Source organism: Hevea brasiliensis, chromosome 13 (assembly GCF_030052815.1).
Source record: "Hevea brasiliensis isolate MT/VB/25A 57/8 chromosome 13, ASM3005281v1, whole genome shotgun sequence".
Lineage (NCBI taxonomy): Eukaryota > Viridiplantae > Streptophyta > Magnoliopsida > Malpighiales > Euphorbiaceae > Hevea > Hevea brasiliensis.
In genome coordinates, this window is record NC_079505.1 from 82,912,718 (window position 1) to 82,929,279 (window position 16,562).

A 16,562-nucleotide genomic window follows, 5' to 3' on the forward strand; every position below is an offset into this window, starting at 1 on the left:
AACTAAAGAGCTCCAGCTCGCTTAAGTTAAAATTAAATTATAAAGAGAGAGAGAGAGAGAGAGAGAGAGAGAGAGAGATGATGCTTCATTTCTCTATTGTTTCAAAAAAATAAACCTGACTTAGGCTCATGAAGTGTTTGAAAATCTTATATGTAGAAAAACTATTAAATAGAGATCTATGAAAATTATAAGAAAAACTTTGAAGAGTTAGGTGTAACTTGGAGTTGAATTTGAAATATTATTGTATGGCGAAAAAAGTACTTGAATAAAAATTTTGAGAATGGAAAAAAGTGGTCCTCAAGAACAAATTGCAGAAAGAAAGGTAAGATTAAGAATAAATATAGTATAAAGGAGGACTATACAATAGATGTAGACTTAGGCTAGAGAATCCTCTTTAAAACTTAAAATAATGTTTATTCTGAAGCATAAACAATGACACAGAATTAGCAACTCTCCGCATGCACATGCCTAGTGTTGCTCTAATGACAACTAAAGGTTCAGCAGTCACACACTAATTAATCAAGCCATACAGCCTTATTTAGGTCCCAAATGCCATGCTAAAAATACTTAAAACCTGTTGGGTTTTTAGTTGGATCTGTATAATTACCAAACCGACCAAAATAAAACTACCACGCAATGAAATTATAATTAAGTGTTCTAGCTAAAGAGTCCATGTGAGGCTACAAAGCTAGAAACCTTATAATACCATACCAAGAGAGAGTTCCAGCAGGTCATGCGCTGGGGGTAGCTAGAAACCCTACAAGGGGTTTCTCTCTAGATTCACATGTTGCCTTCTCCTCCTCCTTCATTGATATCCCCAGATGGGTTATCATTCCAAGGAAAATTATAAGAAAGAGGCATACCAGAAGGTTGATAGAAACCTCCTTCATTACCCATTCTTCTATTAAACTGATCACCAGGCCTGTGCCGAGGAGCCATCTGCTGAATTGAACTTGTCCCTGGCGGTGCAGGCAATGCGGTTGGGATTTCACTGCAGGCATAGCGGATCAGATCAGCATTGGCCGCATCAAGTTCCTTCTGGAGCCTTTGAACCTGCCTCTGGAGGAATGAGATAGAACCAACACACCCATAAACTGGGTCCCTTACACGTGCCTCCGCTTCATAGGCAAGGGAGTTCACTGCATCCTCTCTCTGGTGTGGGAGAAGCTCATTCAGGAGTTTGGTCACATTACTAGCTCCAAAGATCTTGTGGACATTGGCAAATTTTTGAGGCTCCTCTGGTGGGAAGTAAGGTGCAAAAATGCAACCAGGCATGCATTTCCTCCTTAAGAACTTGCAGGCAGCACAGGGAGAATTGTAAGAGCTGGATGATGCCATTTTTCTCTGAACAAGGAGAGTATTGTGCAGGAACCCCATCAATCTTTTTGTGAGCTCTCCTCAAATTTAAACTATTTGACTAGTTCTTCCTTTTTTGTTTTTTCTTGCTTGACCTCAATTTTCAGATTTTTAGTAAGAATGTTATTATATGCTTAGCCTGTGTTAAAGAATATTTGTGCGGATCCTTTAGTTTCTTTTCTTGCTCAATTCAGTTTCTTTCCCACCCCTCACTTACAGTATTAAGTACCCTTCAAGACTCCTAAAATATGATTCTGCTTAGTATTCCTACATGATTTCTAAAAGCTTTTCATCATAAGCTTTCAAAATTCGAGTACCAATTTGAGAAAGATCTCTACTTCATCGATCCCCTCTTAAATTCTCTCTCTCTCTCTCTCTCTCTCTCTCTCGCATATACGCACACAGACATACAAATATTTAAGACACACACACATGCATATACCTACTGAAATCTAGGAATTAATTGTCATTTTCTTGTTTTTCGCCGCTAGGTTAACTACCCTAAATTGTTCTTTCTCTGTCTTGCTTTCTTTATCTTTCTTTCTTCCCTTCCTTTTTTTTTTTTACCTCCCTATATTTAAGTTCTGAAACACAATTTATTTCTCACACTCTACCCTCACAACCCAGCACTGCCTTTTGCATGTCTCTCTTTAATTTAGTTTCAGGATTTGTCTTTTCTATAATCCATCAACTCTCACATAAATTTATATTTTTTCCACGCATATTATGCACATAAATTAGAAGAATTAAGCTGCATGAGGGATTAAAAAGGGATAAATATCCTTCTGAAATTAGTCATTGAACATGGGATCTGAATAGTGCAATTCACCATATAATTGTGTGTGTATATTTATTGATATCTTTTTTTGTTGTACACGAACAAAGCAAAGCCCTAAATCAGAGGCTTTAACCCAGAGTACTCTAGTGTCCTTAGCCTTTAGCTTACCCAAAAACAACAAAACAGAAAAGAATTATTAGCATAGTAAAGGAATAAAGAAGCTACATATATTTACCTGTTTGTGATCTAGGTTTCTTTGATCAGATGAATAAAAAGAGAAGCGCCTTTTCTTTTTTTTCCTGAAGAGCTCTCTTTCAAGAGCTAGATGTTCTTTGTTCCTTCCCAAGATAACGTAGCCTTAGGCAATGAAAGGGAGAGCTTCACAGATTTATGACAGGTGAACCCTCAAAGAGGAAACCCTAATTGGAGAAGAAAGAGAATGAGAGAAAGAGACTTGCAATTCAGTAACAAAAGGCACTAGGGGAGGAGGAAGGCAAAGAGCATTTAGTGGATGGAGAAGAAATGGAGGCAAAAGACAAAGGCAATAAATAGGAGGTACACTATAAAGAATGACTATGACCATGCATCTAATAATAATATCAGGGATGTGGGGATGTCTCCCATTCTTCATTCCATCATATCTCTGCTTCTCATGCACCATATGGAAATTCTTATTATTTTCCTAAGATGAGGGGAAAAAAAACTGGCAAATTTGGATTCCTTCACATTTTATATATATGATAACATCATACATCATGCCAATTTGACATTAAGATCCAAGTTAATTATTGCAATTTCACTGAAAATTTATTTATATTTTAATTCACACTATGAGGGATAGTTTATTTATAACCATACTAACATAAAATTTAAATTGTGAATTTTAATTTGAATTTAACAGTTCAAATTATGTGGACATGAACTATCATGTTATTATCGCTAACATAAGACAATCTCAATTCCACCTTGAGAAAATGCAAACATACATAAGATTTTATGAATATAGTAATGAGAGAAAAGGAAAGCTAAATAAATAAAAAAATAATACCACAATGTTGAATATTTCATCAAACGAATAATCATAAAATTGCTGACTTTAGATTTTAATAACCCTGAAGTAAAAGAATCTTGTTTTTTTTTCACCCCCTATATCACATCCATAAATAATAGTATATTTATGTATGATATATTTATACGTCATTTTGGATAGCCCTAATCTCTTATCCTGTATCCTGGGTGAAAATGAAAATTAATTGGGCTATCTCCCCTTTTTCTTTTCCTTAACTAAAATTTCCTACTTAAATAACGTACAAGTATTCTTGATTAATTAGCTCCATATTCATAATATTTTATTTAGCTATTTACAATTATCAGGAGACTAATTGATTAGGAAGATACGTGTGTAAACTTATTCTAATGTGCCTGGAAATGGTACTGAAACCATTCAGTAATTGTAGCACTTGCAGTTAACCAAAGTTCCAGCAATTTATCTTAATAATTATAGCAAATCTACTGATCTGATTCAGTGATTGTTCATCGATCCTAATAATTATATATATCCTGAATTCTTGTCTCAGCAAAACAGTACTGAACATGCAACAGGTTATTAATTAATTAGCTTTAGAATTAATGATGTAAGCATCAGTCTATTGGTTAGTATGGTACTTTTTTTTTTTTTTGAGTTCATCAAATATCTTTTATATCCATTTTACTAACCATTTTGGGGTTTATAGTTGTTACTTCTAATAATATTTTTTTAAAGAATCTAATATGAGTTTTTTCATTGAAATTGTAGTAAGTCTTGCCACTATATCTAATACTTATTGATTAATGTGATATTTAATGCTGAAAAAATAAATAAATTAATTAATATGTAACAATACTCCAAGTTGATTTCTGGGGAGATCTATTGATTGGCATTTATCAAAGTATTTCATACTGATTTTTTTTTTTTTGACTTTTTATATTAACTTATCAATATAGCATCCATTTGCCTCTTGAGATGAAACATCTCCACATCTTTAATGTCTTATGAGTACAAACCTTTGCCAATCATCGGCCAAGGTCTCTAATTGTAAAAATTATGCAGCTTCTGAGCTTGTATATATGAAGCCATAGATATGATTATTTCGGAGCATACCCATGAGTTACCCATGAGTTTAAATTTAATAGTATTAAAGTTATTTTTAAAATTGTGAAATTTTGAGCTTGAATTTCAATCAAATCCATATGAATGAATAAAAAAAATTAAATTACAAAAGGAAAGTAATACTATAGTTAAAACATGTAAATTAATTAATATTTATTCAAAATCTTTATATTACTCCTACTTAATTGAATTAAATCGACACCTTTTAAAAATAAAACAGTTCATTCTCCAAAAAATTATGGAAAATAAATTTACGACCCAATGAATTCTGAATTGTCACTAAAATTCTTTCAACTAAGAAAAAAAATTTTTTGATGTCAATCATTTCAAGCGTATATAATTCTATAAGCAGCAGGACCCTCATCAAGGTAGAATGTCTTGGGAAAGAGACCACTGCAAAAAAAAAAAACTGTGCTTCATGAAACATATATATACATATATGCTTCTCCCAAGTGTAGATGAACAGGTTAAATACAGTGGCCCTATATAGAGTTGTAGAGCCATGGACATGACCACATGATTGTGACATGCATGGATGATGCCATTGAGAATAATTTTGAAGAAATTCAAAGGTTAAGGTCCCCCTCCTCCATAATGCCATCTATCACTGCTGTTGCTGGACTAGGTTATCATGTTTCTTAGTATAGTGGTAATTAATTTGGTAAAGCAGCATATCAAAGTGCTTTATCAAACTATTTTGTTTAAGGTATATACGTGTTTGATTTTATATTGTTATTTATTCAGCTATTTAATTTGTAAAGATTTTCTTATCTTGTTTGATGCAATTGACATTCTAATAATACTGTTGACAAGTGGATCATGACCTGTTCTGCAGTAGTCCTGGTCTTTAGTTTGTCCTAGTCTTTAGCTGTTTTTTAGCAAGATATTTTATATTTCTGTTAAGCAAATAAGTGGCAGTAGATGTCACGATTTTTTTGGCTATGATAGCAGTATTTTTAGCTATTTTCAATTCTACTGTAACTCTATATATTTGCAATTTGAAGTTCAATAAAAATATAACTTTTCCAATTAAATAATTGTAACATTGGTATCAGAGCCCTATTTTCTTAAGGGACCTGTGAGAGACTTGTGAGTTTTTTGACTGAGTGTTTACCCAAAACATTAACCAATCCTGCTTCTGTAAAACACCTTTGAAAATGGAAGGTGAGAGTTCTTTTTCAGTAGTGGCTCCACCAGTGTTTGATGGAGAAGACTACCAAGTGTGGGAAGTGAGAATGGAAGCTTTTTTGGATGCGTGTGATTTGTGGGAAGCTGTAGAGGAAGATTATGAGGTACCTCCTTTACCAGGAAATCCAACAATGGCTCAGATCAAAACACACAAGGAGAAAAAGACCAAAAAATCCAAAGCAAAGAATTGTCTCTTTGCTGCAGTTTCTCCTACCATCTTCAGCAAGATCATGTCGCTTGGCTCAGCCAAAGCTATCTGGGATTTTCTCAAGAATGAGTATAAAGGAGATGAAAGAATTAGAGGAATGAAGGTGCGGAATCGGTTAGAGAATTTGAAATGCGACATATGAAGGAATCGAAAACTCAAGGTGTATGTAGAAAGACTATCGCATTGCAAATAAGGTAAGGATACTTGGAGTGAACTTCTTGACAATAGAATTGTTCAAAAAATACTTGTATCCTTGCCTGAAAGATATGAGGCAACCATTGCTTCTTTGGAAAACACTAAAGATCTGTCAAAGATCAGTTTGGCAGAATTAGTAAGTGCACTGCAAGCACAGGAACAAAGAAGAATAATGAGGCAAGAAGGAACTACTGAGGGAGCCTTGCAAGCCAAATGGCAGCAAAATTCTGGAGACAAAAACAAGAAGTGGAAAGGAAAGAAAGGAGCGGCGGCCTGGAAAATGCACTCTCAAAGCAACTCCAACACTAGCAGCGAAGGAGGAAAATATTCTCCTTGTCAATATTGTGGCAGAAAGAATCATCCTCACTACAAGTGTTGGAGAAAACCTGACATGAGATGTAGAAAATGCAAGAAACTTGGGCATGCAGAGATAATTTGCAAAGAGAAGGAGACACAGCAGCAGGGTGAGGCTCAAGTTGCAACTCAACAAGAGCCAGAACAACTCTTTGTTGCTTCATGTTTCACGTCAAAGATATCAAGCAAAAACTGGCTTGTTGATAGTGGTTGTACAAACCATATGACCAATAATGAGGAGCTATTCAGAGAGCTCGACAAATCTGCAAGTTCAAGGGTCAGAATTGGAAATGGAGAATACATCACAGTAGAAGGAGAGGGGACGGTAGCCATTGAAAGTCTTTCAGGTATAAAAATAATCTCTGAAGTTTTGTATGTTCCTGAAATTGATCAGAATTTGCTGAGTGTGGGACAGTTACTGGAGAAAGGATTCAAACTTTTGTTTGAAGATAAAATGTGTTTGATCTTTGATCCAAGCGGTTAAGAATTATTCAGAATTAAGATGCGGCAAAGAAGTTTTTCTCTGAATCCTTTGGAGGAGGAGCAAGTGGCATTTTCATGTCAACTCACTTCCACAGACACTTGGCACAAACGGATGGGGCATTTTCATCATCAAGCTTTGCTGTTCATGCAAAGAAATAATCTTGTAAGAGGTCTACCAAACCTGGAGGAGCATCTCACAAGCTGCAAGGCTTGTATGCTTGGGAAGCAAATTAGACTTCCATTCAGAACGTCTACATGGAGAGCTACAGAGAAATTGCAGCTAATCCATACTGATCTATGTGGTCCGCAGTCAACTCCTTCACTAAATGGCAGCAGGTATTATATAGTTTTTATTGATGATTTAACAAGAATGTGCTGGATATACTTTATGAAGTTTAAATCGGAAGTTGCTGGAATTTTCATGAAGTTCAAAAACTAGATTGAAAACCAAAGTGGCTGCAGGATTCAGGTCATTAAATCGGATAATGGCACTGAATATACATCAGAAAGATTTAATTTATTTTGCGAAGAGGCTGGAATTGAGCACCAGCTCACTGTCCCTTACTCTCCACAGCAAAATGGGGTTAGTGAGAGGAAGAACAGAACCATTATGGAGATGACTAGGTGCTTGTTACATGAGAAGAATCTTCAAAAAAGGTTTTGGGCAGAAGCAGCAAATACTGCCGTTTTCTTGTTGAATAGGCTGCCTACAAGAGCAGTGGGAAAGAAGACTCCATTTGAAGCTTGGCATGGTGTCAAACCTAACCTAAACAATCTTAAAATTTTTGGTTGTTTATGTTTTTCACATGTTCCACAGGTGAAGAGAGACAAACTTGATGAGAAGGATGAGCAAGGAATTTTTGTTGGTTATAGTTCAGTTTCGAAAGCCTACAGAATTTTTCAACCTCAGACAGGGAAGATTATAACCAGCAGAGATGTTCAATTTCTTGAACATGAACAGTGGGACTGAAATGAGGAGTCTCATACCAAAAAGCAGATTGTGTCTCTTGTTCCTGATGAATCTGTAGATGATCAACTTGTCAGGGGAACGAGGACACTCTCAGATATTTATCAAAGATGCAATGTTGCTGTTTTTGAACCAGCTGGATATGAGGAAGCGAAAACAGACCAAAATTGGATAGAGGCAATGAAGAAAGAGCTGGCCATGATTGAAAAGAATCAGACATGGGAGCTAGTAGAAAGACCTCAAGACAGAAAAATAATTGGAGTGAAATGGGTTTTCAGGACAAAGCTCAATCCTGACGGCTCAGTGAACAAACACAAAGCGAGGTTAGTAGTGAAAGGCTACGCACAAGTGTGGGGAGTGGATTTCTCCGAAACCTTTGCTCCAGTAGCAAGGTTGGACATAATTAGAATGTTGTTGGCATTGGCAGCACAACAAGGATGGAAGATTTTTCAGCTGGATGTGAAATCGGCCTTCTTGAATGGTTCATTGCAGGAAGAAATTTTTGTTGAGCAGCCAGAAGGTTTCAGTGTGCCAGGACATGAAGAGAAGGTTTGCTTATTAAAGAAAGCTCTTTGTGGGCTAAAACAAGCTCCAAGAGCTTGGTACAGCAGGATAGATGATCATTTGCTGAAGCTAGGCTTTGAAAAAAGCTTAAGTGAATCAACTCTGTATGTCAATAAAGCTGGCTCTAACATTGTGATTATCTCTCTTTATGTAGATGATTTACTCGTCACAGGAAATAATGTTGTAAAGATTGAAGAATTCAAGAAGGAGATGATGAAGGTCTTTGACATGACAGATCTTGAAGAAATGAATTACTTTCTTGGTATGGAGATCAAGCAAGCTCAGAATGAAGTTTTTATATGCCAAAAGAAGTACTTGAAGGAAATTCTGAAAAGATTCAAAATGGATGAATGCAAGAGTGTGAGCACTCCGATGAATCAAAAGAAGAAGTTGCAGAAAGAAGATGGAGCTGAACGAGTTGATGAAGGAGTGTATAGAAGCCTAATTGGATACTTAATGTATCTTACAGCAACAAGACCTAACATCTTGTATCTTGTAAGTGTCTTATCCAAGTTTCTAAATTGTGCTAGCAAATTGCACATGATGGCAGCCAAACGTGTTGTTAGATATCTCAAAGGAGCTCAAACCTATGGCATCAAGTTCAGCAAAAGTCAGAATTTCAAGCTTCATGGATATTCGGCGGTGATTGGCGAGTCCTTTGATGATATGAAAAGCACTTCTGGTTATTGTTTTACTTTTGGATCAGGGTGTTTTTCATGGTGCTCAAAGAAACAAGAAATAGTGGCACAGTCAACAGCTGAAGCAGAATTTGTAGCAGCAACAGCTGCTGCTAATCAAACACTATGGCTCAGGAAGATTATGGTGGATTTACAGCTGAAACAAGATGACAGCACTGTGATATTTGTTGATAATCAAGCTGCCATAGCTATATCTCAAAATCCAGTGTTCCATGGAAGGACTAAGCATTTCAATATTAAGTTTTATTACTTAAGAGAAGTCCAGAAGAATGGTGAAGTGATGTTAGTGTACTGCAAAACAGAAAATCAGATCGCAGACATATTTACAAAGTCACTTCATGTTAGCAGATTTGAATTTCTCAGGAAGAAGCTGGGAGTATGCAGTTCCTGATCCAGGAGGAGAATGTTGACAAGTGGATCATGACCTGTTCTGCAGTGGTCCCGGTCTTTAGTTTGTCCTAGTCTTTAGCTGTTTTTCAGCAAGATATTTTATATTTCTGTTAAGCAAATAAGTGGCAGTAGAGGTCACGATTTTTTTGGCTATGATAGCAGTATTTTTAGCTATTTTCAGTTCTGCTGTAACTCTATATATTTGCAATTTGAAGTTCAATAAAAATATAACTTTTCCAATTAAATAATTGTGACAAATACCTGTTAAGAAACTAAAAGTTTACAAAATTTTAGTTTAATTGATTTTTTTTTTAACAATTTTCATATTTAGAATTGAATTGTAAGTCATATTTATTTATTATTAGAGCTTTTTTTGCATTAAAAATTTATTGATCAGTAAAGTTAAATAAACATAAAGATGATATAAAATAAGTAGAAAAGTAGCAATTTTTCCTCCTTTTATAAGTTGTTTTTGATGAGAAGGAACATTAATTATATTTAATGCTAATTATCGTTAATGCCTTGCTAGAAGAAGAAACATTAATGCTTGCTGACTTAGATGAAGCATTTATCGTGCCTAACAAGGAAATTATCATATTTAATCCAATTATTATGCTAATTTTTTTTGTAAACCAAGATTCTTAGGCTATAGAAAAGAAGACGCTCAAGAAACTAGCAGTGAAGTGAGGAAAAAACTAATCAAGTAAAGAAAACAGATTCTCGTTTAATAGTGTTGCGTTTGGGGATATGGATAATTAAGAAAGTTTAAGTACAGAGAATTATGACAGGAAATAAATTAACAAAATTATTAATCATACAATTAGTGAGGAATTATGCATTGGTACATAATAATTAATAACAATATAGAATAGAACAAAGAAAGGGCAGCTAAAGCATAGGTGGAAAGAATATATAATAGGAAAGAGTCCCAGTAAGTGGGGTAATGAGAAGGATAGATGTATGTAGTTGTTGGTCCCTTTCAGACTCAGTTCCCCGACCATTGTTTTGCTGGTCCCTGTCCTCTCTATACCCCTACCTCTCCTTCCCCCAAGATAAGTAGTTTCAGTCCCCACGTCCATGTGTCCGTGTGTTTGTGTTTGTGTAGGCCAAATCATGAGAAAGGAAAAGAAAAATCACATTATGCAAGTGCACACATTATGTTAATTTACTATTATATATAATAATTAATTCCATTGGGAAAACTATATATTTTCTCATTTAATTAATCATTTCTTTCATATATAATTAAAAAAATTCATTTTTTTTTTGGTTTTAGTTAAATATAAAAGAAAATTACATAAGGAAACTCCAGTTGCACGTGCAAGATTAGATTGGTACACATTCAAAATGATATGATAAGTGTAAAAAATGGAAAATATGCATATGATAAACTTACAAAGCTAGATTTAAACTGGGGAGAGGAATTAATGGATGCATCTCCTTGGGAGATTATGATCTAGCAAACTAATGATTAAAATTTATTTAATTTTGCAAGAAGACAGTTTAACATGTAAACAGCAATCCCCCTTCTTTCAGTATAATATTGTCTTATTCTGGTTTGGGATTTAGACCAAGAAAAGCAGCTATGGGCATGTCCTACTGCCTCTACACTCTGCACTGCAGTCTCTGGTTTCATTCAGCCATTTACTAAAATATCTCTTAACGAGCACCTTTTTCTTTTTTTTTGTTATTTTACAATTGTGTACATCTCATCTACTTCCTCTTCTCTTCTGCATATTCATCTTCTTTTGCTTGTGAGGCTGATATTTTTGCACGCCTGCAGGCTTCCTCTACAATTGTTCCATGTGGGTCAGATTGCAGCATATGAGAGGTTCTGATCAACAAAACAGTAAGATGATAATTTAAATGATTATGTACTAAAAAAGATAATTGTAGGTTACAATGCCCCTAATCATTAGATTTAGATCTCTCTTCACCAAAACTCAAAAAACGACAAGCCATGTGCTGTAAGTGCATGCATATATATATATATCATGCTTTGGTATTTGTTAATAGATGACCATATTATTAATTATAGTCACAAACCATATGATTTTTTTTTTTAAAAAAAAAATACAATTCCCTCATGATTTTGCAGCTAGCAATTATTCTATAAACAAAATTTTGCAGCAAGACAAGAAAATAAAATGATTTTTGTAGCCACTTCTCTGAACATAATTTTACTGATAGCCCAATAATTATATCATCATCATTGCATCTTGATAGATTAGATTATATGGTGGAGCACTCATTGGATATCATCAAATCCATCATGCACAAAAAAAAGGGGGAAATCAACAAATTGATTCAACCGGTCCCTAGTTTGGATGAGCTTGAGTAAGTTCACTCTTCACTGGGCTAAAGCATGTTTTGGTTAGTTTTTTTGGGGCTTTCAACTTCAACCTTGCAATTTGGTCTCTTAATTGAGAGGTTCAAAAGCGCTCCCACCGCGCCAATTGGCAGCCACAGATTTCTAATAACGTTGATGAGGTACAAATTTAGGCTCTCAATATTCGGTGTTTCTACTAACAAGATTCTGATTCTTATTGAAAAAGGAGCTCCACCACTATATTAAGCATTAGCAACAGCGTAGGGCCTTTTCATGATTTAGAGCTGTGATGAAAAAGAAGAATAAGCAATATTTCATGAACCACATCACCATTTTGGCTTTGATTCTGAAAGTAGGGATGATTTTACTAATTGGATTGTACATGAGAAGTCAGCCCTAAAAGCTGCCCACTTAAAACGCCTAGAGTTCTAATTCTCTAGGCCATGAAAATCCATCAGATTATTCTCCAAAAAAAAAAAAAAAATCAATCCATCAGATGATTTCTTTACATCTAAGAATAACAAAGTCAGATACTGATTATGAATTAAATTAACATCCAAGAATTGCATTGCACGATCAAATAGAAATGAGAAACTGTATTTTATTAAGATTGCTGCACCTGTAACATTGCATTTTTTGATAAAATGGAAATCAGAAATTGTATTCCATTCATATTGCTGTAACACTGTTGTTTAGTGTTTCAGCAAGGCAAGTCACATACCATACCTAAGGAAAAACTGGTGTTCATACATTAAGTGGCAGGCTCAAGGATGAGAGATGATAAGAGTTTAACTTCCGCTGTTGCTGCAAAACCATTGGTCATCACAGTGCCAAGTCTCCTCCCAGTTCACCAATGACCATCTCTAGTTTCCTCAACATATCTGGTGATAACAAGAAATGCAGGAACAGAATTCAGAATTGCAAGGTAAGAGATTGACATCTAACCCACACTTCATTGGCTTCTAGTGACGGAGTTTTGGATTGGTTTACACGAGTAATTTTCACCATAAACAAGGTCATTGAAAATTAACTGTGGCATTTCTGTACACTTGCTCCAAATGAGAATGAGTTCTCTTATAATGGACCACAAATTAGAAAGCCCATAAATATCAGTCCACCCAAGCGAAGAATGAGATCACTGCATATCATTTACTAACAAAAAGGATAGCAGGAATTGATTCCTAACCATTGCATGTTACAAGATTCCCAAAACCATAAACAGGTATCAAATTTGTAATTAAAGAACTACTCAGAAATTAAATAAAAAATGATGCAAAAAAGTATGAGCTTAAGTTTAAAATCAGAAACCAGAAGAAGTTCACTAACCGTTGAAAGAAGAATCTGTCATACGACCAAAGAAACATAAAAGACACAAACAACAGCAAATATTTGTTGGAAAACTAAAATGACATAATTAGCAGAAAGATGCTAAAAAATAATGTTAGCAGTTTAAAGGAAAGCCATTCTAGAAGTATCCCCTTCGAGAGATTTCCAAATGACAGTAATAAAATGGATACATAACAACAGGTTAACCATCAGTGCAAACATATTACAGAGAGGAGAAAATAGCACTTACTGGGTGTTCAGATAAAATGAATCAGGTTGTTTTAGTGGTTCTGCAGCATTTTCACATTTACACATTCAATAAGACAAATATAGGTTGCCAATATTGAGGCAAGAATCTATAAATGGTATATGTATTATATGGCGAACCAAGAGTTGTCATGTTCACAACCACATAATCAGCATACCTTCTTCTGCCTGGGGGCAAGAGTCAAAGAGAAGAGCTATGAAGCTTGGAGGTAAGGAAGCACAAGTGGCATCCAAGCCATGAGCAAGCATTGGTTCCTTGGAACATATATGTTTTATGCTTTCATGACCTGATATGAGCTGTGCTATAGGTTCATAATTCCCATTAGGATTCACATTGCTCAATATCTCAACAGGTCTGCAAAGTTCATTTTTTTTTCAAGCATCAGTTACAATCTTCCAATGTGTTATCTTTTGTGATTTTAGATCATCTTATAGACATAGTAAAAGAATAAATGATCATGCATAAAAGACATGAATAATTCATCACCCCTCATGAGTGGCCTTCATAAAGATATGCTCAGATGAAGAATAATATGTCATTTCTAATCCAAATTTGCTATTTGTAAGTCCAATATTTCTGACATCCTTCAAGCCTTCCTGGGGTGGAAACAAATAAAAGACATCACAAAGCATGCAAAAATTTCATGCATGGATATCTTTAGATACAAATTGCCACGACTTTGTAATACCATTATGGAAAACTAAACTATATTGGTATGAAGAATTTCCATAACAACGTCCTAAAAGCTTTACCCAAAAGTACAAGATTTTTAATTCCTAACCCTACTATGGGAGTGCAAGAGCAATAGCCTCCCATTTTACTAAGTACTTGTATGGAATAAACACTTCATCATCTTAAAGAAAATATTTACAAGCACAGAGGATAACTCCTCCTTTATATCCCTATTCTCCATATATAAGATCATCAACTAAATCTATGTGGATTGATGCAGTTAAATCAGAGATATTACAGTCCCTAAGAAACTTAGGTAGAACATGAGTAAATGTACTCACACCTTTAAAGAGTTTATGAATGTTTGTGAGTCAGAAGATGATGAAAAGTACATGGCAAACTTTTGAACCTGCAAAATAAAAATAAATGCTCAACATAAATGCAAAATAAAAACTACAACTTAAGTATCTTTTCTTATCCAGTTGCACTAATGGATGATGCAGTTCATGCAGTTAGAGCACCTTATGGCAAAAAACTAGAGAACAGACGATTATCTATTCATTGTTCTTTGAATGTATACATGGGAATAATAGTGTGCATATGGAAGTGTTCTATATAAACTTATGGAAAAGTGGAAAGTTTAGTCTTAAAACCAAGAATTCAGTGATGCATCAAACTAGCTTCACAAGTAATCTGAATTGCAGTTGAGAAGCTTGCCTGCCCTAAGCTATCTCTGTAACTTGAAAATACAACTATGCTACCTCTAACTGGGCGTTCCTCCAGACATGAAACCTGAGGCCAAGAGAAAACCAGATTGGAAATCTGGTGTTCTTCCTGTCAGACATTCATAAAACAACCAAGCTGATCAGTAGATTTCCAATAACTTCTCCACCACAATCAAGATAAAGTAAATCAAGCTTTGTGCCAAAAATTGCCATTATAGTAACAAAGTGAAGGATTTCTTTGTCATATCTAAGGATTCGTCATAACCTCAGAAACTTTTTAAGATCTTACAGAAAGGACCATACTCCCAATTAGCAATTGGCTCTTAGGCCTTCTAATCCAAATAATTATAAAGACAGCAAGCTCATGGCTAGCAATTAAATGGCCTGACTCCCATACCAGCAATACTTGCCCAACGAACACATCTGACGCAGAAAATAAAACAAATAATTAAAAAATATATATATTTCATTTCAGCCTACTTCCCCAAATTCATAACCTGGAATGACCACTTTAGATTGAGCCATGTTGCACATTTCAACTTCAATCTTAAACCAAGTCATTTATCAAAGATGGAATGCTTTCACACCTAAACTAATAGGAGATTATGAAAACTAACTAATTCAAATGATTATGTGCAAATATTTAAAGCGCTAACGTAAAAAATACCAATGAGGAGCATGGGATATCTTCTAAAAAACATGAATTTCATAGTGTAAAATCAATCCACGAGCAAAAATGGGGAAAAGAGACACAACGATGCCATAAGTTTCTCAATTATTCAGAGTGTGAAGCAATAGAAACCAAGAGCAAATACCAAAGCACTCAAACATGAACATAAAATAAACCAAAGGAACACACAAAATCTCATTGACTAATTAGCTTTCTTGTCCCTTTAGAAACAATTAAGATTGGGAAAACCTGGAAATGTAATCAGGAAAAGTTTTGAGTAGCATTCCCAGAAGCAGATTGAAAAGAAAGAAAGGAAGAAAGAAGGAATATCAAGGTATCCCTTATAGAAAGCAAACTATACCATGCCTTGATTTTCTTTTCACAATAATGGCACACGCATAGTTCACAAATTCCACCAACCTTGAAACATCACTCACGAAACTAGTCGTAATCAGAATTGCAATTTTCAAATTAGCATTTTCAACATCTAAAAAGAAAATGCAATGAAATAACAGAGGCCCGCCAAAATAAGAAATACCCACATAGACTATCCCGTGAAATGAGACAATAAGGACGACCCCACGAACGCGGTAATCACTTATGAGATGCAGAAAGGCCATTGAAGAATAAGAGACCCATCTGCCACAAGGGTTTCTGTTGATGCAACTGGAAGTAAGAGGCTTAAGGATGTGACAAGTTGAGGGGAAAAAAGGAAAGCTGAAGAAGCAAGAGTAGTGAATCTGCCACAGGCCTTTATTCATGGGTTCAGGAGCTGCTTCGTTTGGGTTTTGAGGCTGCTCACTTCCCGCCATTTGAGTCTCGTTTCCTTCTCCTCTCCCGGCTTGTCACTTCCGCATGGTGTTCTCGTTTATCTCTCTGTGTTTGGGGGCTTGGCCTCGGTGAAAAGTAGTACTACACTACTGCTGCCAGCAGTCTAGCACTGAAATATAGGAATGGCCATGAGCTATATTTATTTATTTATTATTTTTATAAATTTTTTAAAGAATATATTCATACAAATTACACTCGATTACTTCTTATATTGCATGAAAAATGAGGAAAAATGTGAAGTAATAAATTATAGGTGAAGCAAAGGAATTTAAACTTATTTTTCACTATTGTTATTGATGTGTAACACCCCTAATTTTTAAATATATTATTTTTGGGTAAAATGTTTTAATTTTATTTAAATTTTAAGAAATTATTTGATATTTTTTTTCGGATTTTAAAAATCGGATTCGA

General features: G+C 34.9%; 2 protein-coding genes across 5 annotated transcripts; both read right to left on the reverse strand.

Annotated features, from left to right (window-relative positions):
• Positions 1-308: 308 nt before the first annotated feature.
• On the reverse strand, positions 309-2,674 carry LOC110656096 (protein LATERAL ORGAN BOUNDARIES). The gene is made up of 2 exons (XM_021812670.2): positions 2,370-2,674; positions 309-1,344 (listed from the first exon to the last, which is right to left on the reverse strand). The coding sequence occupies exon 2, from the start codon at positions 1,336-1,338 to the stop codon at positions 781-783; it is 558 nt and encodes a 185-aa protein (XP_021668362.1). The 5' UTR covers positions 1,339-1,344; positions 2,370-2,674; the 3' UTR covers positions 309-780.
• Positions 2,675-10,785: 8,111 nt separating this feature from the next.
• LOC110652143 (protein POOR HOMOLOGOUS SYNAPSIS 1) lies at positions 10,786-16,267 on the reverse strand. 4 transcript variants are annotated; one of them, XR_009142632.1, is made up of 7 exons: positions 15,863-16,267; positions 14,643-14,759; positions 14,267-14,334; positions 13,411-13,607; positions 13,236-13,275; positions 12,386-12,540; positions 10,786-11,164 (listed from the first exon to the last, which is right to left on the reverse strand). XR_009142632.1 is itself a non-coding variant. In XM_021807666.2 (6 exons), exons 1-6 carry the CDS (start codon positions 16,130-16,132, stop codon positions 12,507-12,509), a joined length of 726 nt encoding a protein of 241 aa, XP_021663358.1. In that variant the 5' UTR covers positions 16,133-16,267; the 3' UTR covers positions 12,241-12,506. The 4 variants fall into 4 exon arrangements, 2 of the variants coding, with proteins under 2 accessions (XP_021663358.1, XP_057988536.1); XR_009142633.1 differs by lacking the exon at positions 13,236-13,275 and having other exon boundaries at positions 15,863-16,266; XM_021807666.2 differs by lacking the exon at positions 10,786-11,164 and having other exon boundaries at positions 12,241-12,540.
• Between the last annotated feature and the right edge of the window lie 295 nt (positions 16,268-16,562).